This window comes from Haemaphysalis longicornis, unplaced genomic scaffold (assembly GCF_048455015.1).
Source record: "Haemaphysalis longicornis isolate Haplotype H1 unplaced genomic scaffold, Haemaphysalis longicornis Haplotype H1 scaffold_1, whole genome shotgun sequence".
Classification (NCBI taxonomy): domain Eukaryota; kingdom Metazoa; phylum Arthropoda; class Arachnida; order Ixodida; family Ixodidae; genus Haemaphysalis; species Haemaphysalis longicornis.
The window spans coordinates 187,835,878-187,862,425 of NW_027526203.1; the positions used below are offsets into that span (position 1 = coordinate 187,835,878).

A 26,548-nucleotide genomic window follows, 5' to 3' on the forward strand; every position below is an offset into this window, starting at 1 on the left:
ACCATTGTGGAGTTGAACAGTTTGCCTGCAAGCAGTTTACCCTCTCCCGAGCTTATTTACGCCCAAATTTGAAATTGTTTTTCTAACTATTGCAACTGTTCCGCGTTTCCCTCCCGACTCTTTCCTTTCGTTGCTTTTTGTTGTGTCTGAGATTCCAAAGTGGACAGGTGCCGCCGCGTATTTAAATTCGCGCAACTACACGCGTGAGTTCCCCAGTGCTACGATGGGTGGCGCCACGTCCACGGTGGGCACCTTTCGGGAGACAATCACGTGACCGTGTTTTTTCCCCGCCAACTCTCTCGGCACGGTCTCCATCTTGTGCACCGCCAGTCATGTAAACCTCGGGCGAATAAAGTAATTTGCAGTACTCAACAAAGTACTTAACATTGGCGACGAGGCGGATCACCCGCGGCAGGGAAACCCCCAGTGCATCCAGTAAGTCATGGCTGGCCGCCAGCATGATTTTTCGTCACGTTTAGAGGAGTTCACGGGCTCCAACTGGTCATCGTGGTTCGGCCGACTACAATTCTTCTTCGAGGCCAACGATGTGACCGACCCTGTCAAGCAACGTGCAAATTTGCTTACACTGTGCGGTGCTCACATTTACGACGTGGTTTGTGCGCTACTTCAACCGAAGACGCCGGACCGAGTGAGCTATGCCGAGATCGTGGCCGCACTTCAGGCGCACTACGACCCTCGCCCGTCGGAGGTCTACAGTCGTGCCATGTTTCAAAGGCGGGATCAGCTTCCAGGCGAGTCGGTGAACGACTACGTTGCGGCACTACGCAAGTTAGCTACGAGCTGCAATTTCGGCACGCTGCCGACGGCAACAACACCCACGGCGACGCAAGCTGGTGGAGCGGCATCAACACAGCAGGGAGCTACGGACTACAATCCAACGCTTCTGCCGTTAGATGTAATGTTGCGGGATCGCTTTGTGTGTGGTCTCCGCGACGAGAACCTTCAACAGCGACTGTTCGCAGAGAAGGAGCTCACGTTTACAAAGGCCTACGATTTCGCTATTCGAGCGGAAAGCGCCGTCCAGCAACAACAAAAGATAAAAACTGATCACGCGGAAGTCAACAAGGCAGCAGCGCACGCCAGCGACAGCGCTACGAACTCCAAGGCGCATTCTCAAGGACAACGCTGTTGGCGCTGCGATGGATTCCACAGTCCCAAGACATGTAAGTTCATCAAAACAACGTGCAATTACTGCCGGAAGCAAGGCCACATTGTTAAGGCTTGTATCTCAAGGAAGAAGGCTGAGAAAAAGACGTACCAGCGCAGCATTTCCTTAGGAACTTCACAGACTGCCAACGTGACGGAGCAAACCAAACCAGACGTTTCAACGCTCCATGATCTCTGTACAGTGGCAGACGGGTTCAACACCCCGAAGTTCACCCTGAAGCTTACAGTGCATGGCAAACCAGTGACTTTTGAGGTTGACTCCGGTGCAGCGTGTACCATGGTTAGCAAAGACACTTTTCAAACTGTGTGGCCAACGCACGCACCTACACTGCAGCAGGACGACATTCATCTACGCACCTGGTCAGGTCAGCAACTCCAAGTCATTGGAACAGCGACAGTTAATGTTGTTCACAAGAACGCGACTTGTCAACTACCACTTCTTGTTGTCCAAGGCACAGGATGCAGCTTGTTGGGACGCAACTGGTTTGACAAGCTGGGCATCGAGCTTCACGGCATTCACCAGACAACGGACGAAGGCATTTTGACCAAGCTGCTACGGAAGTATGATGACGTTTTTTGTGAAGACACCACGGGACACACAGGCCCACCAGTAAATCTGGAACTGAAGGAGGGGGCAAGCCCCAAGTTCTTCAAGGCACGGCCTGTGCCCTTTGCCATGCGCGCATCATCGGAGGCGCAGATTGACAAGTACGTAGAAGACGGTATTTGGGAGCCTGTCCAACACTCAGACTGGGCTACACCACTAGTATGGGTACGGAAAAAAGACGGAAGCTTGCGTGCCTGCGGTGACTACCGCTGTATCGTAAATGAGGCTGCGAAGAAGGCTTCATACCCCTTGCCTACAACAGAGGAAGTGTTTAGCACTTTGAAGGGAGGGCAAGTTTTCAGCACCTTGGACTTGGCCCAAGCTTACACTCAACTTCACGTCAGTCCAGAGACAGCACAGATTCTCACAGTCAACACCACGAAGGGTCTGTACAAAGTTAACAGGCTTCCATTTGGCGTTTCAGCTGCTCCAGCAATTTTCCAGCGCGTTATGGAGACGACCTTGAGCGGCTTGCCAGGAGTATGTGTTTACCTGGACGATATCATAGTGAGTGGAGCAACAGCGAAAGAGCACAAAGACCGTCTTGCGGCAGTTCTGGAGCGACTGGCCCAGGCAAACCTTCGACTGTGCAAATCCAAGTGTCAGTTTGGTGTGGCTGAAGTCAAGTTTCTTGGTCACAAGATTGATGCAGCAGGGATCCACACGTCAGATGACAAGGTTGAGGCCATCGTGAAGGCACCAGCACCCACAAGTAAGCAAACACTGCAGTCTTTTCTGGGCATGCTGGCCTTTCTGGGCATGCTGGACCGCTTCCTGGAGCGCCGCGCTACAGTGGCGTCAACACTGTACGAGCTGCTGGCGAAGGACAAAACTTGGAAATGGGAGCAGCGGCATCAAAAGGCATTTGATGAGCTCAAACAGTGCCTTTTGTCGAGGACTGTCTTGGCACACTATGATGAAAGCAAGCCCCTCTTAATTTCATGTGATGCTTCGCCTTATGGCGTAGGTGCCGTGCTTGCTCAGCTGGACAGTCAAGGCAGAGAGGCACCAATTGCATTCGCATCCCGGACATTGGGTTCCGCTGAGCGTAACTACGCGCAACTCGACCGGGAAGGACTTGCTGTAGTCTTTGCAGCCACTCATTTCCACAAGTACATTGTGGGCCGAGAAGTCACGTTTTTGACGGATCACCAGCCGTTACTCGGGATTCTTGGGCCACGAAAGCCTGTACCTGAGATGCTTTCGCCCAGGATGAAAAGGTGGTGCCTCAAACTCTCAGCGTACAACTACAACCTCCAGTATCGCGCAGGTAGTCGTCACCAGAATGCGGATGCGCTTAGCCGACTTCCACTGCCAGACCGCATTGAAGAACCTCACCCACCTGGAGACATCCTAATGTTTGAGGCGTTACCGCGACCACCGTTGACAGCTGACGTCGTATCCACACTCACTCAAGAGGACCCCATTCTTGCGGAAGTCTTTTCAGCAGTACAGAATGGCACCGTGCAGCGATTACAGGGAGACAGGTTCACTCCATACCGAAGAAGAGCTACCGAACTTGCTATCCATCGAGGATGCATTAGCTGGGGCTCAAGAGTTGTCATACCTGCGGCAGCTCGAGAACAGGCCATGTCCTTGGTTCACGCGGGACATCGTGGAATTGTAGCCATGAAGGCTTGTGCGCGCAGTTACCTTTGGTGGCCTGGCTTGGACGCCGAGATTGAAACAACTGTCAAGTCATGTAAGCAGTGCCAGCGCACCCAGAGCGATCCCAAGAAGGCTCCAGTTCCAATTTGGACGCAGCCGACGACACCATGGCACACCTTGCATGTGGACTTCGCTGGTCCGGTGGAGGGACATACCTTTTTGGTCGTCGTCGACGCTTTCACCAAGTGGTTGGAGGTGCGACCAGTGAACAGCCCGACATCGACAGCAGTCATCAGTGTGCTGCGTTCTCTGTTCGCCACGTTCGGCATACCGCGTAAAGTTGTGTCGGACAATGGGACTGCGTTTGTGTCTTCGGAGATACAAGGCTTCTACAAAAGAAACGGCATTCGGAGTGTAACGTCAGCCCCATACCACCCTGCTACGAATGGGCAAGCAGAACGTTATGTAGGAGAACTGAAGAGGGCGCTCGCAAGAGAACCGTCCGGTTCGCTCAACGTTCGCTTGTCGCGTTTTCTGTTCAGGCAGCATACCACTGTGCATCAGTCGACAGGCATAACACCCGCTAAGGCTATGTTTGGGAGGGAGCTACCAAGCCAGTTGGACCTAGTCAACGCATCTGAAGGACAAGAGATGACACAAGCTGAGCCACCCCAAAGCCGTACACTCGTTGAAGAAGAAGCAGTATGGGTCAGGCAGTTCAGCAAAGCCTGCAGGGGGCCCGACTGGACAGAAGGAACTCTGGTTAAGAGGATGGGTCACCGATCCTGGCTTGTGCAGTGTGCAGGAAGAACGGTAAGACGCCATCTGAACCAGCTCAGGAAGCGTGCCGGGGAAGTGACCCTGGACAGACAAGCCTCAGCGACACTCACATGGGGCATGGACAGTAATCCAACGGGAAACACACTAGCGAAGCCATCATCACGTCAACCGGAATCTGGCACACCAAAACGTCCAGCACGGATTAGACGACAGCCTACATGGTACAAGGCATCCTTCTAAGGGGGGAAAAGGGTTGTGTCTGAGATTCCAAAGTGGACAGGTGCCGCCGCGTATTTAAATTCGCGCAACTACACGCGTGAGTTCCCCAGTGCTACGATGGGTGGCGCCACGTCCCCGGTGGGCACCTTTCGGGAGACAATCACGTGACCGTGTGTTTCCCCGCCAACTCTCTCGGCACGGTCTCCATCTTGTGCACCGCAAGTCATGTAAACCTCGGACGAATAAAGTAATTTGCAGTACTCAACAAAGTACTTAACACCCGCAAATTACTTTATTCGTCCGAGGTTTACATGACTTGCGGTGCACAAGATGGAGACCGTGCCGAGAGAGTTGGCGGGGAAAAACACGGTCACGTGATTGTCTCCCGAAAGGTGCCCACCGGGGACGTGGCGCCACCCATCGTAGCACTGGGGAACTCACGCGTGTAGTTGCGCGAATTTAAATACGCGGCGGCACCTGTCCACTTTGGAATCTCAGACACGTAATTTGCAGTACTCAACAAAGTACTTAACACTTTTCTAGAAAAATGTTCCGCTTTCCCCTTTTCATTTTCTTCGTTCTTTTGTTGATATCGTATTGAAATGATGTGTATGATAACTGTGTTATTTTTCCCCTCCTTCTGTGGCTTTTGGGCGGCAGTATTTCTAAATAAATAAATAAAAAAGGCCGTCTGAATTGATGATGCGCGAGCTCCGAAAAGAAAAAAAGTCTTGTGAAAACATTCCCGAAACAGTCAGACTAGTCACGCCAAAACCAAACTCCAATTGAGTAAATGGACTTTCCTCATTTTGATAAAGGCCACAGCAGGATCCGACTCTTTTTCGCTACGAACTACGATCTGCATACACTTTTGCAGAGTGTTATCTCACCTATTTTCTTGCCACCTCGGTGCTAGACGAAAGTTTTCGAGTTTTTCTTGTCACTGTAGTTTTATCTGACTTATTTTCGGTTTGTAGATTTGTCTCATTTGAAAAAAAAACGCCTAAATTGGCTTTCATTGTACGCTTTCGAGCGAGAACTCGTCGTGACGCTTCCCGCATTCTCGCTGAGCACGAATAAAGCTGTTGCACTGTAAAAGACACATGCACGCACGCACACACACACACGCAGACACACACACAAATACACCCCCCCACACCCAGGCATACCCACACACCCAAATTACAGTGGATTGTACTGATTAAAGGTTTGTGTTCCTGTCGCGCACACGTTTTGCAAAATTTGATTATTACAGATGTCTCGCACAATTTTTTTCTCAATTTGTCTCGTGTCCTCACTGTTAAATTGTGATACTAAGGGTACGGAACTTAACCGCGTTGCGAATTTCGAGCTCTGTGGCACGGACATAGAAATAGTCAGATCATTTAAAACAGCGAGTGTAATTTTCTCTGAGAGGCGTGAAATGGAACGAGCACGTAGTGTATGTCGCATCGAAGTTATCTCGCATCACTGGTCTTACTTTTGTCAACAAACAGATCCTTCCTACTCGAGTGAAGGTTGCTATTTATACCTCCCCGTTTGCTTCGGAACTAAATTACTGCTGCTGAACCTGGGGACATTCAGGGGCTGTAAATCTACACAAATTACATGTTTTACAGAAAAAAATGTTAAGAAACGTTGCAAACGCCTCGTATGATGATCCTTCGCATTTGGTACTTCAAAAATACGACAAAATGACTGTCTATAGTATTTTTGCCTACCGTACATGCAGGAGCTGTAAAATGACAATAAAAAGCCCGAGTAATTTCTTTCAGAGTTTAGCCGCTTTATAGAAACAACCAGCGATATACGTAACACGAAGCATGGTGTTTGGAACATTCCATCGTTTAGAACAAGTTACGGACAACAAATGTTGAGGCATAAAATTCCGGAGATGTTAGACGTTTGCATAAATTCAAATATAGATTTTAATACTGTGAAGAAAAGGGATTTACGGGTGTTTACTTGCAGCCGTAACGAAAGATATAGCGGCTGTTCTCTATTTCTGTTTTTTTTTCTATTGAGTGCAATCGATGGTTTCTTCCTTTTCGCTATCTCACTGGCAAAACGGCTTTTTTATGTGAAAGGTGTTTTTAATGTTGCAAATGTTGTTTGTATAATCCTGAACCGTGCGCTGGTCTACTATCAACGCTGTGTTGCCATGCAAAAAGTGTTTTTTTTTTTTGCTTAGGTTTAGTTCTAGTTTTTAACTGTTCGTGTCAACTTTACGTTCCGGTGTGAAATGGAGAAGGGTTTGCTTAATGTGTTTTTTTGTTGTTTCTTTCTTTTTTATAATTTGCTTTGCTGTTTTACTAGGCTGCTAGTTCTTCCAGTGTGAAAGAAAGCGTTTGGGAATGTCGCGGCCGATTTCCATTTTCCTTTCCTTTTCTGTTTCTTTTTTCTGAACGCTTGTAAATACAGCGCAATTGCTTTTTTGTTGCTTCCTTTTTTGGCGCTTTGTGCTGTGCTGTGTGCCTCTTTAATAATCCATGTATTATTCGAGGAGGAGGGAGCGCCGTCAAGCTAACCAAATCAGCTTTTCCCTGTCTTCCTACATTATTGTGGATGAAAAATAAAGGCACCATTATCAATTATTTTCTTCTGTTCAAACACAGCACTTTACAAGTGGGCGAATATTGTACATGTATGGTATTGCTTGGAAGAGAGCATGTGTCTGCTGTCGTACACAGTACTGGTGTCTTTATAATGACGGTGCTCACATTATTGTAAAGCACCCATGTTTCGATCCAGCTCAAAAAATGAATTTAACGCAACTTGCTCTCCACCACTTTCACAAATTTCAGCCTTTAGGCCACGTCAGCAGTGCCAGGACTGATTTTGTACCAACTGAATATAAAATATATTCGTGAATATATATATTTGCGAATATATATACGTGAAGGCGCTGACCCGTGTACCCAAGTACCTCCGTCATATACAGATGTCCCAGAGCAAAGCAGTGAGCTGTCGCTGAAACCAGCGTGTGCTATAACGGGAAGAGCCTCAATAGTATAACAGGGCTTAAGGCCTGCGAAGTAGAGCTTCATCGATTAAAGGGATCCTGCAGCACCGCCGATAAACACTTGCGTTCTTTCCTTCGTGCCTGGAAGTGCTGTAGAAGTTGTATGGTATCACCAGCATAGAGCAGCACCGGGGATATTCTCGTCGTGGCAGATACGTCTTCCAGTTTCTGGGGTGCTTTTCTTGCAAATTATATAAGTGACTTTACAATGCCTTAATCACTGCAACTGAATTGAAGCCGGCAAACATTCATGATGTAGCTCGAGTGGTGTCCCTCAAGCGCTCAAATGAAATCCTGGGCCAAGCAAGAAAGAAAATAATTTTGAGCAATTTAGTACATTATGTGGTGGACTAACAGCGGTAAAATTTGGCTCGGGTACTTTGCAACTCCCTGATCTATGTTGTCGATGTGCTTGTTGACTACTTTTTAAAGTATCCCAGATGTTGGAAAAAGTTGAAAAAGTGTTCCAAAGCTTCATTAAGGCAGCATAGCAAGGATCGAGTATCTGCAGAACCAGAGCTTTGTTATGTTAGGTGGCACAGGGCTCCGTCGGCGGCCTACCCATATCCTACCGTTCATGTGACACCCAGCGCCTTGAGGGGTGTTACACAGGCATCGCGCCGTCGACCGCATACCGCCGAAGGTAGGATCAGTGATTCACCAACGTGATATGTTGGAGCACACTTTACGTTGCGTTTAAGTTTGTTAGCGGGAGCTTCAAACTCAAGAGTAGAGAGAGCTAGACGCAGCATTTGGTAGCGTAGAGATCCCTTAGCTTTTGTTACTTCGAAGCATCGTTTGGCCACGCAACCCAATTCGCATAATGCGGGCGGCAATAAGATTAGCCCCTTTAGCTGAGCCATCTGTCGAAGATTTGCATCTAAAGGGTGCAACACAGCACCGCGGGAGTCGTGGCGTTGAAGCAAACTGAATTAACGCGAGACATTCTGTAAGGGTTCTGGTTATCGGCACTAGCACCATCGCCATAGTTACACTCGCTCAAGTCAAACTGAAATACTTATTTCCTGTGCCCCAGGAATCCGTATCTATGCATGCCTGTGAAGTAATAGCCTGCCTGTTTTCCAAGGTAAAGAATGATTCGCAGCTACAAACGATCATCCAAGATGAATGCTGCCTACAGTTTTGATACCGACGATTCGTATTTTTGGGCACTTGAAACAATACTTATCAACTGCGCAACTTTTGACGGCGTTTGGAATCACAATCGGAAGAAACGGCGCTGAAAGAATTACCGAAATGGTATATCAGGCTTTGCACACTGCGCAGGTTTTGGGGGGAGAATAGCAAGCAGGGATAGTCGGTAATAATAATAATAAATAAATAAGTAAATAAATAAATGAATAAATAAATAAATAAATAAATATATATACAAATAAAAAGTAAATAAATAAATAAATAAATAAATAAATAAATAAATAAATAAATAAATAAGTAAGTAAATGGAAGTGACACATAACGAAAACCTTCCTTCTAGGCTTCGCCGTTTTTACATTGTGCCCACGTGATTGGGGTCGCTTCATCCCGATAAATGGTCGTTCAAGTGCATCCTGCATAGCGATGCAGACACGCTGTTAGTGACGAATTCTAACACAAGTACAACCAAGCCAACGCTAAATTCGGCACTTTTCATGCAGTTTTCACAAATAAAAAATTTTAGTGAACAGCTTTAGCTTCTTCCTCTTGTGGAACCAGTTAAGAAAAAAAGCCTTCTCTTCCACCCTTGCAGCTTCATTCGATTACTTCCAACAGCCGTGAGTGAAAAGGAAGTTCCAAATCTGAGATATTCCCGACAAAACTGTTGGCTTGAGCAAAGCATAGCTGGCATTTGGATCCCCCAAAGGACGTTTTAAAAATAGCATAACGCTATTAGTTCTTCCCCCTCCCTTTGCGTTTTGAACTGCTGAGCTGTTGTCCAATCTAATTCGAAGCTTTAGTTTCAAATCACGCTCACACCGAACATGTGTAGTCGGGCTCGCTTCCCTACTTGTTTTAGTTTGTTTTGTCCATACACGGGTTTCTTAGCTAAAGTAAATACTAAAATCCCTTCACCATATACGGAGAGAAATAAACACATGCACTTAGATGGGAGCGGAAAAAGAGCATTTTGCACATGTACGTGGGGCACCTGCCCCCGTCGGTGTTTTATCAAGGTGCAACTTTGACACGTAAGCTATACACGTTACGCTATACACGTAAGCTATACAAGCTATAGCTATACACGTGCAACTTTGACACGTAAGCTATAGTTATCGCCAGCACGGAGTGGCACTGCGTAATTTGCACGTCGCACCAGATACGCCTTCTATTCCGGCTTTGTTTTTGTGGCTTTTTTTAAGTTGCTATCGAAACGCGTTCATTGCTGCAACTGAAAGAAAACCGGCTAACAGGCGCTACATGGCCATTGGGACGTAATTAGAGCCGTCGAAGAACGTCAAGCCCGGGAAAGAGAGCAAAACGTTTTGATCGAGTTTACAACTTATCTGATGGGCATAGAGCAGTTTTTTGGCCGAGGTACTTTGCGACCCCATAATCCAAGTCTTGGGTGTGTTGGGTGACTACGTTCTGCAAACATTTACGATTTCAAAAAAAAGTTGGGAAATGTTTTGCAGGGTCTCTTTAACGCGCCGGAGCTATACCTTGGCTATTAGGCGTGGCGTAGTGGAAGGCTTTATATTAATGCGAACTACCCAGGAATCTTTCATGTGTGCTAAAATCTAGACAAACGGGCGTTCTCGCTTTTTGTGTCCACCCGGAAAGCAGCCACCGTGGTGAGGATCCAAACCGCGGTCTTGGGCACAGCCGCACAGCAGCACAGCGCCTTGGCCACTGAGCCACCATCCTAATCAACCCGCAGCGTTAAATTGGAACTGCATCAATCTGAATGGGGGTACACAGGTGTAGTTTCCTCTAACTAACCTCAAAGGTTAACGTGATGCCAAAGCTATTTTAACGCATTCGGTTACAGCTGCCTTGATATTTGGTGCTTCTGTGGAAGCGAGCATTCAAAACTTCTTTCGTGCACACGGGACTTTTTAGCATCGATGCCCTTGCGCCCCTAAACGCACATACTATACTACTTCTACACGTCCCTCTTTCTCGGACGGAACTTATTCTGCAGACGCTGTTTCCTGGGTGAATGCTGCCGCACTGAAGTTGTTTCAGTTCTTCCACTAACAAGAGCTTGCAGCAGGTGAGATGCTTTTCAAGACGCCTTGTTCTCGCCGTCAGATCGCGACACATTAATAATGTAGGGACAGCTACTGCGCGGCCAGGGTAGCTGCAGTCCTGCCAACATTGCCAGGTAATTTGATGGGCAGTTGAATAAGTCTGAAATAATTCACTTCTCCGGTGTTATACCTTCTTAATAAAGAGTGGATGCATTTAGAATTCAATTTTATATCTCGACGGCTCCTTATTGTACACGGCTATTTACGGTCATTAGGCACATTACTGCACCGTGGAAGCGGAATGAGGCAGAGGTTGCTGTGCATCGTTGCAATGCACCGATGCTCCGGACAGGGGCCAAAAGAGCCATTTCCTAGGTATTTCAACCCTTGGTGGTTGCCTCTAACCAAAATTGTGGGTCCCGCACATAGTTATAGTGGCCGTGTTTTACAAGGGATCAGATCAATACAAAAACCTCAATATTTGCAAGACACAACTCCCTCCTACCGCAAGCTCCAAAGAGGAACAAAGTGGTGTTGGGTTTAGAAATAACCCATTTTTCCCGCAATCGTTATGTCGAAAGGCCCCAGCCAGGATGAGGCACTTTTCCTAACACAAAAATATATTCTCATAGCTGGGATGATAATGTTTTGATGAGACCAACGTGCGGGTTTTCGATATGAAACTGCGTTTTTGGTTTGTGTTTTTTTTAAAGGACTTGGTGGATTTCTCTGTCATAGGAATCGGTAAAACACGAAAGTGAAATGTGCCGCGAAATCTGAAGGTGAGCATAATTTACAGGTAGGCAGTTGTTTTGTGGGTGTGCTTGCTGAGTGATATCTTGCTGGAGGGTCGCTTCGGCAAAAAATGCACTGGAGTCATTTCCGTGACGGATATGGCGTCTGCGAAACCTTGGTGTATACCGGCATAAAACACTTTCGTGCTCAAATATAAAACTAGAAAGCGAACAATCCTAAGTATAACGTGCTCTTTAGTACTAAAGGTAGCTTCCCCGCAAAAAAGACCCTGTGTGCGGTGCACCCTTTACAGGCCGCTTTCTCCGTTGCATTATGCCATTTCCGTGACGGATATGACGTTGGTGCAATCTTTGTGTATCCGGGAACAAAACACTTTCGTGTTAAAATTCACCTTTTTTGCGTTTTCAGCTCATGCAAACACCTTTAAACACTCGTGTCCCACTGTACGCACCCGCGTGCATATAGAGTACTAGTGGTAGTACCTGACAACTCCCGGGTGGGGCACTATACTAATTACACAAATGGGTATAACAGTGGTTACGTTATGACTGACTTGTCATAATTAGGTAGTTCACCGTGGAGTTGTACACAGTAATAGGAACTCCTGCCTGCTTTCAATACATGGGCTTCTCCCTGAGGTGTGGGGTTATAGAAAAAGCCAAACACGCCGACACACGTGAACTGTGAACGAGCCACCGCCACCTCGACCTCGCCACATCACCGAGCCGACAGAGGCCCGTATGCATCAACACCGCAGCTAACTTCACCGACGTAACCCCTCCCAACACGAGCTGTTTCGTTCTATGTCCTTCTGACGTCCTGTGTCCGCGGACCAACGGCGAAAACTTTTGTCCGTGCGTCTTATTCATTGCTATCGCAACAAAAAAAACAAGGAAATTAAGAAAATGAACTAGGCACAACCGAAAACATGCCACTCAAGGTCAAATGCATCCTAGGAAAAAACACGTGCAAATCTGACGCACCAAAGTTTTAAGGTGACCCCTCGAACAGGGGCACAGTCATCCGCCTTGAACTGGTACACCGCCGGCCGACAAGATGCGGCACGTGTAAGACGAATAAGGAACGAAAAACTGAGCTTATAGGAATCACTATTTCGGCACTTTTGAAATACTCTAGTCATAACAGCCGTCATTATCCATGCCACTAACCTTCAAGGGCATTTGGAAACCTAGCAATAAGGGAATTAGTTGCAAAGAATGTGACGTGCTGTCTCATATTGATAATCGGTATCTAGTGCGTAGTTCCTCAATGGTGGTATTCCCGCATCTTTTCTAGTCATCTACATCTGCAGAACAGAATAGCTCAGTAATTTGTCCGGAATTAATGCACTTCCCTCTACTATCCATGGGATTCACTGGTGATGTGAAGAGATGAGGAGGTCTTTCTACTCTCTCAATGAATAAATACGTGAAGTTAAGGTGTTTCTTCGGCCTGCAGTTGGTCTTCAAGAAGGAGTTACCGATTGTGCCTCTTCCCCCAGAGCCTGTTGCTACCCCTCAAAAACTTGGCTAAGGGTGGAAAGCTACTGAACAAACACTCACCGGTGGTACTAAGGTGATGGTACTAACAGTGGCACTAACAGTTTTGCAGTCGACAAAAGCGTCGCAGCCCAATTTATTTACACAGCGCTACACTTGAACGTGACTTTTCACATTCGTGTACTAATTTCAGATTTCACACTCTTTGCAGAAAGCATTTCCGCAGCTGAGAGCCTGGGCGCCACTCTGACTAAGAATTCTGAGCTAATTTCGAAGGTCCGCGACAGATCGGCCGCCATCCCCAAAAGACTGGTTCCTGCTACAGCCATTCCTGCCTGGCACTCTGCCATTTTGTCTGACATAACCTTTCTAGATTCCCTGTGCTGAAAGAGCTGCCGAAGGTTCTGACCACCAAACATTCTGATATTCCAGATGGAATCAGGTCTTGGAGCGTCGCGAAGTATACGCACGCTTCCCCAAGTTGAGTGGCCGTTGAGTGTTGTTTTATCGCACACAAATATTGACTATAATGAGGTATCCGCCACTGTGGCTCATTGGCTAAGACATTGTACTGCTGAGCACGAAGACGCGGGTTCCATTCCCGGCTGCTGCGGCCGCTTTTCTGATGAAGGCGTAAAGAAAAATCACCCATGTGTACGAGATTTCGGCGCACATTAAAGATCCCAATGTGGTCAAAATTATAGGCCTCCTACGCTGCCCAGGGGGCGCTGTGCAAGCGGCTTCCGGGCAGTAATTCCGGGTAGTACAAAGCTGCGCGGGTCCTATAGGATCTTGTGTTGAGAGAAGCAAAATGGGCTCAATTCTCCCGATTGTTTTGCGACATGGTCACCAGCCCATCCCCGACGAATCCGATCTCTTCTGGCGATTACCTTGGCATTAGGGGAAAAAGCTTTTCAGTGCTAATTACGTCACGGGTTCGATTCCCGGCCGCGGCGGCCGCTTTTCTGATGGAGGCGAAAAGCAAAAACGCCCGTGTGTACGAGATTTCGGCGCACGTAAAGATCCCCAGGTGGTCAAAATTAATCCGGAGCCCTCCACTACGGCGCGCCTCATCGCCTGCGTTGCGTCGGAACGTTAAACCCCACAAAACAATCAGTGCTAATTACGTTTAAGGCCCAACCACATGCAGCGTATTTTCGGCGTCGCGCGAGCGTCAGCGTCGTTCGGCGTCAATGCGTGGGCCCGCAGGAGCGGGCGAGTAACCGCATGTGACCGGCGAAATCACGCGCCGGCGTGCGCGCTCGACGCTTCTTTCGGCGTCCAGCACGGGATTGAACAGACGCCGGTATTTGTCGCTCAGGGTCTTCCATTTTTACTGCACGGTTTCTGCGGCACAAACACACGAAAACAATGACGACTTGTTACAATAACTATGCGCACAGGCTGCAGCGCAGGTGACCAGTGCCTTACCTCCGTCCGCAACACCAGGCGTCACGGCTGCTGCCACTTCATCCCACAACGTCTGTTTGCGGGGTTTGTTCTTGTTATCTTTGTGTTTAGCCTGCCATAGAGCGGGGCGGGCTGCGACTGCAGTAGTTAATGCCCTGGCGTCGATGTTCGGCATGCCGGCCACCATTAAACAGCGAGTCGGACTGGCACAACCGGAGACTGGCACCAGCGCCGCTTCCGCCGATCGCGCCGATATCTGGCGAGCATAGATATCGGCGTCGCCCGAGCGTCGGCCCGCGTCGCCATGCATTTTGGCGCGCGCGCTGACGGTCGTCGACGCCGAACGACGCTGACGCTCGCGCGACGCCGAAAATACGCTGCATGTGGTTGGGCCTTTACAGCGCCGACGAAAGTGCCGCAATGGTGACGGCGCTCTGCCACTCGCAGGTTCACCGATCGAGGGTCGTATGAAGTGAAATTTGAAGTGAAACTTCTAGTTTAAACTACTTACTACTCTAGGTGACAAGGACTTTTCAACAACAGCTGATCCAAAAAAATTACCCCATCTTCCCGAGGGGAACCCTGAGTAGGATGCGGAGCATCGAGGGGTTCCGTTGTTTTAGTAGTTGGGTTTGGGGGAAATTGTCGAAGTTCCGGTACCGCCGATCGACGTTCTCGAACCGACGCTGCTTGACGTTGGCGAAGCTCAGGATCCGCTGTTCGACGTTGACGCTTCGAAGTGTCTTCGCGCTGACGAATTTCAGGGTTCACCGCTCGCTTCAAGCATTGCGTTCAGCGTCGCGTGACCTTCGCTTCGCAGCTTTGTCTTGAATGGACGTAACGTTGCTATTAGTGTTTGGGCTGATGCTGACGTATGCTTGCGTCAGCCCACTCACTGACGGGACTGTTGCTTCCATCACACTTCATCGGAAGCACCAACGGAGTCAACCGAGCAAGCGCTGCACTGAACGCGCGCAGCGCTCTACCCGCTTTATATTCACACTTGAAGGAGAGGAGACTAGAGGAGGAGAGTAGCGCATGCGCCGCGAGAGCAGAAGCGAGAACGCAGGAGAAGCGCAAGCAGGAGGTAGGAGAGAAGTGGAGAGAGTAACGCGCAGCTGTTGGAGAACTGAAGGAGGAGAGTTGCGCATGCGTAGTGTGAGTGCGGACGCCGACGCCGCGGGACATACCCCCGAGCAAGAGACGCTCCGCATCTAAAAGAAGAGTGACGCAATCGGCGATGATGGCGCTTTAAAATCCAGCGAGTCCGGCGGACCGCTGGCTCGCCTGCTGCGGTGCGCCGCTCTTTCGAGTACCTAGCTGCGCACTAAGCGTGCGCTTTCATTAAATAGTGCTCGTTTTGTGTCGCCGCTACGAATACATGGTGCAGCGTTAGCTTGCCGTTTTTTTTGCGTGTCTCAGTGACAAAATTCAGCGAGCGCAAGAAGCGTGAAATCTGTTTTGCGATTCCGAAATTAGTGGCTGTAAAACAAAGTGGTCGGGCAAACAGAGAGGCCGCTCGCTTTCCTTGTTTGCGCTCACTTTACTTGATTACGCTCTTGCATCATATATTCCCAGTTCGCACCTAATAGGCTACAATGAGGGTCAGCAACGTTTTGAAGTGTAGGGCCAAGTTGCATGCAACCGACACGGCGGAGGGCTGGACGGCAAATCGGGTGGGAGGGGGAAGGTGGCTTCGAATTCAAAGCGAAAAAATACAGCGAATCGCCTATAATATTTGACAATAATCTGGCGAAGTGCGAAGATGGGGGACAATTCAACTGGAAGCGACCATTTTTTTGTTCTTGTCTCGCTGTCTGACTCCATTTAAAGACAAAACTTGCAAGCCGGCGTTCAGGTTGTTAGCGACGAAGATAACCAAGAGTCAGTGATGATCGCATGTAAATATGCGGGGTCGCAAGCCGTGTATGCGGCTGTGTTATGTTATGTTATGTTATGCAAATATAGGAGTACACGTTTCCGCAAGCAGCGGGCGTGCGATTTGGTGATTGTTTTACGTCCTTTAATACGCCTAATTTGTTTATTTGGCGCACTGCCTCACCTGCTCGCTAGTATACATGTGCCCTGCCATTCGTAAATCGTGCGGCATAAAACGTTGCGCAAGGATCATTTAGTTTGCGAAAATACAAAACGAAATTTGCACTCGTTTTCATGGCGGTGCCAGGCCAGCAGTGCCAGCTGAGTCGGCTGCGCAATTCTTGGGTTCGCTTGCATGCTCCCGCCGAAGAAAACTTTTGCAGTTACCTCAGGCAGCAGCGTTCCGTGTTCATGCTACTCATGAACTTTCCTTTGTCGACCGCACGCGAGAAGAAAGAACGGTAATCGTCGTCAGAAAGTTAGACCACCCGACCTGGCGATACTGACCCACGCCGCGACGACCGCGACAGCTCGCTTAAAAGAAACCCGATAAATCGGCCTGTTTGAGCGGGTATTATTTTGTTTGGCCTCTACAACTACTTCAAACGCTATTTCATACAGTATGCAATCCTTTAAACGCGCCACGAAGCGAATAAATGAAAAACAACCAAGTTTCACACTGTCGTGTAATTGAAAACGCAAGGAGGGCGGCGAGGGTCGTCTGCTTTTGTACTACCCAGAGGCGTCGGCCACTAGGGGCGCTGCATGTCGCCAAAACTCCAGCGCAGGAGGCCTATTCCGGAGTCCTGAACTACGGAGCGCCTCATCGCCTGCATTGCGGCGGCGCGTTAAACCTGGTTAAACCCTATAATCAGTCGACTATTCGCACTTTCCAGCAACGGTGGCGCCGCCGCGCGCCTTTTTCCCGAAGCTGTTTGTAGATGATCGGCGTCCCTGGCGAAGGCAGCCGGAGCGTTCGGAAACATGGGGATTGAGGACGCAAAACCAAAAGAGTAATCGAATGTGCTTTGTACCGCAATATAGAAATTGCTCAGTGCCAGGAAAACCCAGAGTTTATACCTTTTCTAGAGATAAAAAAAGCCCGAAAGGCATGGATAACTATGCTCCGCATTGGCAAAGGTGTCAGCAACACAATGGGGTTTGCAGTAGTCACTTCACGAAAGCTGACTTCTTCTGGAGCAATGTTCGTAAGTTAAGTTCGCGCTCTTTTCATTGATGGTGTGTTTTTTGTGCAAGTTGAGTGTGTCGTATATTAACAGACGGTCTGCCGCCACTGAAACCGTAGTTAGAGAAAGGCGCCGTGCCGCCACATAACGTTCCTATGCGCACGCACGAGGAGTAAGTGAAGCCAAGAACCAACAGGAGAACGTCATTGTTCCTTTATTAACGTGCTGGTTTCTTTTAATAAATGCTGCATTCCAGTTGCATTTTGCGCTTTGTTGGGTTGTTTGTGCTTCGTTCTCCTTTTAGCATTACGTGCGGTTACTGTTTTGAACTTACTGCCTTTTTTTTCTTTCACAACCCCCCCCCACCCCCCCAGGAATGGGCGATGTAGGTATTTGTAATAAATAAATCAACTTGTTACTACGGCATCGTCGTTTCCAACAGGCCCTGCCGCAGAGGTGGCATTGTTTGATATTTAGTGTCGATATTTTTATTATTACCTGCAACGTGCATAAACGCCGGTGGATCTTTCCTTGTAAAACAGCCCACAAAATTATAATTTACTCGCATTATTCACATTTAACCCGATGCAATTGCGCAAATGGCAATAAAACGCTGTGCTTGGTTACGTCTACCGAGCTCTGCTTGACGCCTAATATTCGTAAAGTGTGCTTGAACAATTTTACGAACATGAATGAAAGTGTAGCATCCTTTATAGAACCTGCAGTGCCAACAAACGTTCACGCAGTGCGGTTGGCTGGTGACGCCATTCGGTTGCAGGCACAATCTATCGATGCTCACTCAGCCTGTCATTGGTGGCCTCCCTGATGCCGCAAAACACTGTGTGACTGGCGTTATGAACTGATTCGCCCTCGACAAAGCACCGTCGTGTCTCATCGGGAGGGGAAAAGATGGTCTGAAGAGACACTAATAAGCCCGGATCGACTTTTTCCTCCAGACGCGCGCGCTTACGCGACGTCCCGATCATCGTCCCGTCCTCCATTTTGGATACTCCCTCGCGCCAACTATATTCGCTGGAAAATGCGAATAAGGATGTACAACTTGAAGTGAAAAATCACTGGGAGGGGTCTGGCTTGTCATGGCTTTTAAACCTTTCTTTTGTTATCATATCCAATAGGCCGCGCCAAAGAGACGGGACAAAAGAGGGATGTAAGACGACACAGCGCTGAACTCTGAATTTAATTTTATTAGAAAACGCGCGCGCACACGCACACGCGCACACACAGACATGCACACACACACACGAACACACGCAAACGCACGCGCGCACGCACGCACGCACACGCACACACTGTAGTAACACAGGCGCGCAGCGCAGCAGCATGGACGATGGTCGGGCAGTCAACGACAGCGTTTATTGCCAGAAGCGCGATTATATGCGTTGGCATCAAGAGAGGTTAAAAGGAGGGGGAGAGAGGGAGAATGAAGGCGCAAAGAGCCAAAAAGAAAAGGTGCGCGCGCAGCTGGTTTCGCTGGCCAGTACAAAACGAACGAATACAACATTTCTTTCCTCTTAAAAGTGGAACCGCTGTACCGGGTTCCTAACTCTCGTCGATCGCCTCAGCGTGGGCTGATGTGGGACCGCCTCAGGAGGGTGTTCGGCCGTGACGACTGGAGGTTCCGTAGCAGCTGGTGTGGGAAACCCACTCCGACCATCCGCTGCAGGTAGCTCTGGGCTTCGCTCTTGCTCCTTCCGCCTGGACGTGCGTTGCAACACAGGAGACGGGACAGGAGTAGTCACGCTGTCAGGTCCACCTCCAGCCTCCGCGCCTTCACTTGCACCCCCAGATGCAGACTCCGGCATCGATTCGCGACGGCGGCGGACTTAGTCGATATGACGCTGCACTATCCCCTTTGGCGTGTCCAGCGCTATCATTCTCGGCCCCGAAGCAGATTTTACACGTTCAGGCGTCCATCTTTTGCCGACACCGTGGATCCGCACGTAAACGCTGCTGCCTGGTGCGATGGTGCAGTCGACAGATAGGCGACAAGAGATAGGCGACAAGTTCTCATCCCTGGGCGGCAGGCCTGTGTCAAGACGGGAAAGGAGCTGGGAGACGAGAAGAATTTTCGAGGGTGACTTCCGTTCCTTTTGCGGGCTCCTCCTGTAATGGAATAACAGGCGCATGAGGTTATCTTCCAGTGGGCCATCTTGCATTTTCCACAAGCCGTCTTTAACGGTTCGCACTGCTTTTTCCACTGCTCCTTTTGACTGAGGATGGAAAAGCGCTGTACGCAGGTGCACAATATTGTTTTTTGCTACAAACGTGGCGAACTCCTGGCTTGTGAATTGCGTGCCCTTATCGGACACAATTGTGCGTGGCACACCGAACCGACAAAACATACTTCTTAAACAGCGAATGGTACCTGCTGTGTTCGCATGCCTCATGGGTACTGCTTCAATCCACTTCGTGTGAGCATCTACCACAACAAGTGTCATCTTGCCGGCTAACGGGCCCTCAGAATCGATATGGATCCGGGACCACCTCTCGGCCGTTTTCGGCCAACTTACCGGTGGTGCTGCTGCAGGCATGGGCAGGTTTTCTACACAGCTTACGCACTGCGCCGACAATTCCTGATTCTCCCTGGTGTGTTTCATGTAGAATCTCCAACATTCTTTCCTGTGCCTTCCGTGGTATGAGGACTCTGTTGCCCCAATAGATTAGCCGGTGAGCAATCGACAGCTCCATTTTGCGATCAAAACACAGCAGCAAGTCTGCCGCCATTCCACTTGTGGTTCGAGGCCAGCCATGCAAGATGTATTCCGCGACGCGGGCTAACAACGTGTCCTTTGCAGTAAGCTCCTGCAACTCGTGCGTCGTCACTATACCTTCGTCAAGGGCTTCCAACGGCAGTACGTACTCAGGAGGGTCCCCCTCAGCTACCGGTTCCGCTGCCGTCGGGGCTGGTAGTCTGCTGAGGGCATCTGCTGTCAGTAGTTATTTCCCCGGAACGTACTGTAGCTTGTACTGGTAGCCTCCCAGGAACAGTGCCCACCGTTCAATGCGAGGGGCGGCCATCGGCGGTGTTTGGCGGTCAGGCTTGAGCAGTCCCAGCAGTGGCTGATGGTCGGTTACCACGGTGAACTGCCTACCTAGGAGGTAGTCACGGAAACGAGAAGCGCAAAAAATAAGTGCCATTGCTTCTCGCTCCAGCTGAGAGTAGCTTCGCTCCGCTTTTGTTAACGTTCTGGAACGAAACCCAATTGGTCTGTGCTCATTTCCCACCGAGTGAAACAGAACAGCACCCATGCCATACGGGGAAGCGTCACATTCTAGCTTCAGTTCCTTGTTGGGCTCAAAATGAAGAAGTTGCGCATTCTTCAAAATTTCTTTCGCTTTCTCGAACGCTGACTGCTGCGGTTCCCGCCATTCCCAAGGGGCTCGTTTTTCCATGAACTTATACAAGGGGCTGAGCACAGTCGATATATTAGGCAGGAAACAGGCGTAGAACGTGAGCATGTCAAGGAACGAGCGCAATTCGCTAACGTTACGTGGACGCGGGGCTTCCATGACGGCGTCTACATTCTTTTCAATGGGGTGGAGGCCTTGTCGATCTATACGACGGCCAAGGTAAGTGACGGAAGGCTGCCGAAACGTGCATTTATCAATCCCAAGTTTTACGTCGTGCTCTCGGAACCGCTCTAGCACACTCTTCAGCTGCTCTCCGTTATCACTCTTGCCTTCTGACACTACCACGTTGTCAAGAAAGGCTTGGACACCCGGCAGCCCACCGAGTACCGCATCAATCTTCCTTTGAAAAATAGCCCGTGCGGAAGCTATTCCAAACGGAAGTCTGTTATACCGGAAAAGCCCGCGGTGCGTGTTAATGACACACAGCCCGCTGGAGGCTTGGTCAAGGGGCACTTGAGTGTATGCATCTTTTAAATCCAAGATGCTGAAATATTCGCCTTCGTTTAAGCTTGCGAACATTTCCTCTATCAAGGGAAGAGGGCAATGCTCCCCCTCACATGCCGGGTTAAGGGTGACCTTAAAGTCACCGCATATCCTCACGCTTCCGTCCTTTTTCAAAGCGACCACGATAGGCGCAGCCCATTCTGCATGTTGCACGGGCGATATAACACAAAGTGACACTAGCCGATCAATTTCACAAGAGACCTTATCGCGGAGGGCGTAAGGAAGAGATCTAGGCTTACAGAATTTCGGTGTCGCTGTCTCCTTGAGTTTCAGGCTGGCTGGTGGCCCTTTGATTTGTGCAAGGTCTGTTGAGAAAACATCCTCGAACTCGCCGAGCAGTCGGTTCAGCGTATGGTCGCTTGGCTCGGCACTTGTTGTAGGGTCCGGCGCAGTCAGGTCTCCAATCGGAACGCCCGTCTTGTCAAGCAAAGCAATGAGATCGCGGCCACATAGGCTGGGTCCTGCACAGTCAAGCGCGATTAGCGGACAAGGGACAGATACATTTTTATACCTTAATGGAAGTTCGAGTTCACCCAACTCCAGAAGCTGTCCCGCGTAACACGACAGCTTGATTCGTGGTGGTTGTAAGCGCGGCCACTGTGCGTGGTGTCGATCGTACACTTGGCGCGATACGACGCACACCGGGGAACCAGTATCCACTTCCATGGCCAGTTGTACGTCGCTTCATCGAAACGTGCGGCGTATGGGTGGTTGCAAACAGTTTTTTCTTCCCGAAAAAAAGTCCAAACGTGTGCGCTATCCATGTCGTCGTTGCTAGACGCGCTTTCAACTGTCACTGCCTTTACACTCGCTGCCCGCCTTCCAACCTTTGCATCAGTTGAAGCACTGCAGCATTTCTTTGCCAAATGACCGCGTCGCCCACAGCGATAGCAGCGTGCGTTAGCCCAGCGGCAGGCGTTATCGCCGGGCTTCGTGCTTCCACATCGGACGCAGTCTTACGACGCGCATCGTGTGCGGTTACCTCGAGAGGGTGAGCGATGATGGGCTTGCATTTTAAGTGCGAATGCACTTTATAAGCGACCCCAAACCTTCCACCGCCGGCGGCGTCGGCGGCGGCGGCGGCGTCCGCAGTTTTCCTCTCTATATATAAAAAAAACAGCATCCGGCGCCAGGTTTCGATCCGAGGACTTTGCGGCCGCAGCGCGACGCTCTACCGACTAAGCCATGGACGCGCCGCTGATAACAGTGTTAGTAACGCGCCTTATATCTTTAACGCAGTCCTCCTCTCTATATAAAAAAAAACAGCATCCGGCGCCAGGTTCCGATCCGAGGACTTTGCGGCCGCAGCGCGACGCTCTACCGACTAAGCCACGGACGCGACGTTGATATCAGTGTTAGTAACGCGCCTTATATCTTTAACGCATTCAAACTACGTCGTCAGCGGCGTGCGTTGGCGACTCAGCGGCGTTATAGCGGCTTGATAACTGCGTGGTGTACACGTGATACTACAAACCCGATGGAAGAGATGGAAGAGAAGGCGGCGAGGCGGTGGGCTGCGGGGGCCGAGCGCAAGCGCCGCAAGCGGGCCGACAACCGTGCATTCGCACTTTCACATTCTCCCCCTCGGGGAAAAGCGGGGGAATTTTTTAGCACAGTCGGCGGTTGTGCACTCGTATCTTTCGCATCGCTGTCGGTTGCCTCGGCTGCAATGGCCATTGTTTCAGTCTCCTCGAGGGTTAAATCTTTTAAGTGCGAATGCACTTTATAAGCGACCCCAAACCTTCCACCGCCGGCGGCGGCGGCGGCGTCTGCAGTCCTCCTCTCCCTAGCAACGGCGTGGAGCGGTGAGGAGCGTCGGTAGCAACGGCGCGGTGACGTCACTTCACCACGTGACCACGCTCGCTCCGCCTCCTCGCCGTGGCTGCGCGGGTGCGCGCCGCTCCCCGCACCGCTCATCGCGCCGTGACGTCATGGTATGACGTCACAGCGCACCTCCTCTCCCCAGCAGCTGCCGCGCGCCTCCTCTCCTCAGCAGCTGCCGCGCGCCTCTCTCTCCACCGTGACGTCACACTCTCTCCTCTCCCCCTCGCTCGGCTGCAGCTGCCGTGCGCCGCTGTCCCTCTCCCCTTGCGCTCTCCTCCTCTCTCAGCCACCTGGCTCGGCGCGCTCGGCGCGGCGTACCCCCCTATATATGCAGCGATAAACTGCCAGACCTCCGTGGGTCGGCTCGCGCGCGCTCACGGGCGAATGCCAACGGATTTTAACTTTACTCCCCCTCATAGCATCACCCCGTGCATTCGCACTTAACCATGTTCACCCTCGGGGAAATGCTTGGGAGTTTTTCTTTGCCAGTAACTGCTTGCGCAAGTTGAGCATACGCACAAACAATCCGGTCCCTCAACATCCGGTCTAGCGCACTTCCAAAGTTTTAATTGTCTGCTATGCGACGTATTTCGACTACGAATGCGTGCACCGACTCCCCTCCTTGTTGGCACCGGGTGAAACACTTGTAGCTTTCTGCTATCTCGTGACGCTTGGGATTATAGCAGTCATTTAAGGCTGCGACCGCATCAGCGTAAGTAAGGGAATTCGGCGTCCGAGGTGCAATTAGCCCCGCTAGCACTTGCACAGTCTGCGTGCTGAGTACTGCCACCAGGGGTGCTCTCTGCCTTTTGGAGTCAGTAATAGCGTTTGCTTCAAAATAGGCTTCAGACCGAATAAGGTACGCTTTCCACTTATCTCTTGTGTCGTCGAAGACCGGGAGCTGGACGCTGGTCATGGTCGTCGGTACTTGTTGCGGCAGGCCGTCGGCTTCAACTTTCAGGGCAGCCTGGGCGGTTTCCGGGCTCGTCGCCACAGTAGTAACAAAGGCGCGCGCAGCGCAGCAGCATGGGCGATGGTCGGGCAGTCAACGACAGCAACGACAGCGTTTATTGTCACAAGCGTGATTATGTGCGTTGGCGTCAAGAGAGAGTAAAGGGAGGGGAGAGAGGATGAATGAGGGCGCACAGGGCCAACAAGAAAAGGTGCGCGCGAATCTGGTTTTGCTGTCGGTACAAAACGAACGAATAAAACACACACACGCACACGCACGCACGCGCGCACGCACGCCCATGCCCGCGTGCACGTATGCACCCAGCCACATACACACACGCGCATGCGCAAACGCAAGCACGCACGCATGCATGCACACGCATGCGCACGCATGCACGCGCGCACACACACACGCAGACACACGCATGCGCACGCACGCACGCGCTCACACACACGCGCATGCGCATGCACATACACGCACGCACACGCGTGCACGCGCACGCGCGCGCACACGGGCACACACACGCGCACGCACGCACATGCAGAGACACACACACAAACACACGCATACACGCGCGCATATATATAGAAAATGAGGGGCTCGTAGAAATAACACAGAAATAAGGGTTGGCAGTCAAGAAAACCTCGGAAAGCAAAGGGGAGGTTGTGGTAGGTCATTGAAACAGATAAAGAATTTGGAAAGAAAGAAAGAAAGAAAGCGGAGAAAAAATGCCCGCCAGGTGGGATCCGAACCCACCACCTCCAGAATACCGGTCTGGTGCGATAACCACTACGCTACCAGCGTGGCGATTTTGCCCCCCGCTTTCTGGGGTATTTATGTCAATTTAATTTTATCCTGTGCTTGGGGGTGGTAGCCAGCGCCAATATGACTTCTCGGGGTGAAGGGGACCTTCTTTTTAATCCCCGCGCCATGACTCGAGTGTCTACGACGTGTCGACAGTGGTCAACCAGCGTTGAACCCTCTCAAGCTCCCTATGGCACCAAGACGTCCAGAACAGAGGCCCTCGCTATGCATGAAGCGAACCAGAATAGGAAATAAGGGGCTCGTACAAATAACACAGAAATAAGGGTTGGCAGTCAAGAAAACCTCGGAAAGCAAAGGGGAGGTTGTGGTAGGTCATTGAAACAGATAAAGAATTTGGAAAGAAAGAAAGAAAGCGGAGAAAAAATGCCCACCAGGCGGGTTCCGAACCCACAAACTCCAGAATCCAGGTGCCATAGGGAGCTTAAAAGGGTTCAACGCTGGTGGACCACTCTCGACATGTCGTAGACACTCGAGTCACGGCGCGGGGATTAAAAATTCAGAGCCCTTCCACCCCGTGAAGAGGGATGGCCAGCAAAGCTGCGGTGCCGAGCGTCAACGCGAGGTTTAACTGGGTCGTAGTCCAAGGGGTGCACGAAGCTAAACACGTTTCTTTGTAATTTGCGATTGAATATTGTTCCTGGTTATAAACTGAAAGTCCAGTCCTGTCCAGTCACTGCTCCTCGCGCATGCTCAGCACGCCTTTTCACGAGCCACGTGAAACGGCTATCAAGCGGCTTCGACGCAGCATCAAACTGAGCGACTGAGCTACTGCGCAATCCGCTTTTTTCACTGCGGTGTGGCGCCCACTTGAGGTAGCGACGGAAAGCAGATCGGAGGTCAAGGTTAGCGCGGTGCGTAGTGGTTGTTGCCTTCGGCGTGAGCGCGTTGCTTCTCGAAGCTCGAAGAGAAGGTAGCTTTCCGTCTCACCTAGTCGCTTTTTTTTTTTTAATCTTATACTTCCCCTGACGACTGCGACTGCATCAGCATGGAATCGGCTGGGGAGAAATCCATTCCGGGAGGCTTTCTTGCCGTTACCAACGGCTGGACGGGCTTTGCCCGGTTGATCCTAGTTACACGGGCGCAGTTACCAAGGTTAAGTGAACCGCGGTTAGACGAAATCTCAGTTTGCTGCGTTACACGGCAGACGAAACTGTGGCTTGTCGCAAACTGAGTCGTTAACCATGGTTAACGCAAACTGAGCTTGGCCAGCTCAGTTCAGTCGCGCTAACCGCAGTTCCCGCAGCCGCAGTGCTCAAAATCGCGCAAGTCAGTTCGGACGCAAGTGGCGGCACATCAGCGAAGGCGAAAAAAAAAAATCACCTGGCGTTCGGAGGAGACGAAGGTTCACAAATAGCGGGCGCCCCAACGCTGCCCCCAAGAGGCGCTGGCGTTCTTTGCGTCGCTCTCGCAAGCAGCGCGACTATATTGTAGTTCACTATAGCACGACTGCCCGTCAGCAGCGGCTCGTTTCCCGATCCACCCGATCAACTACGACAAAAGCCGTGCACAATTCATGACCGAGTGTAAAACGTGTACGTCTGAGCTGGTGTCTTTCTTATCAATGTATCACCCTTGCAAGAACGATTCACACCTTCCATTGCTGTTAACAAAATGTCAATGTTTTCCTTAGTGGCACTGTTCCTGATAAAGAATAATGCAATGAAGTAAT

At 50.3% G+C, this 26,548-nt stretch overlaps 1 protein-coding gene and 1 pseudogene across 1 annotated transcript; one reads left to right on the top strand and one right to left on the bottom strand.

The window, feature by feature from the left end:
• The first annotated feature begins 442 nt into the window (after positions 1-442).
• LOC144156018 (uncharacterized) lies at positions 443-2,841 on the top strand. The gene is made up of 4 exons (XM_077687784.1): positions 443-1,184; positions 1,641-1,910; positions 2,349-2,676; positions 2,763-2,841. The coding sequence occupies exons 1-4, from the start codon at positions 443-445 to the stop codon at positions 2,839-2,841; spliced, it is 1,419 nt and encodes a 472-aa protein (XP_077543910.1).
• Positions 2,842-18,921: 16,080 nt separating this feature from the next.
• Positions 18,922-22,216, bottom strand: LOC144156026 (uncharacterized; annotated as a pseudogene).
• Between the last annotated feature and the right edge of the window lie 4,332 nt (positions 22,217-26,548).

Excerpts from the sequence above, each read along its gene's own strand:
- LOC144156018 (XM_077687784.1), top strand. The coding sequence starts at position 443 with ATGGCTGGCCGCCAGCATGATTTTTCGTCACGTTTAGAGGAGTTCACG. Across the intron at positions 1,185-1,640 it reads ATTCCACAGTCCCAAGACAT|GCACAGGATGCAGCTTGTTG; the intron begins GTAAGTTCATCA and ends TTGTTGTCCAAG. Across the intron at positions 2,677-2,762 it reads GCATTTGATGAGCTCAAACA|GTGCCGTGCTTGCTCAGCTG; the intron begins GTGCCTTTTGTC and ends CTTATGGCGTAG.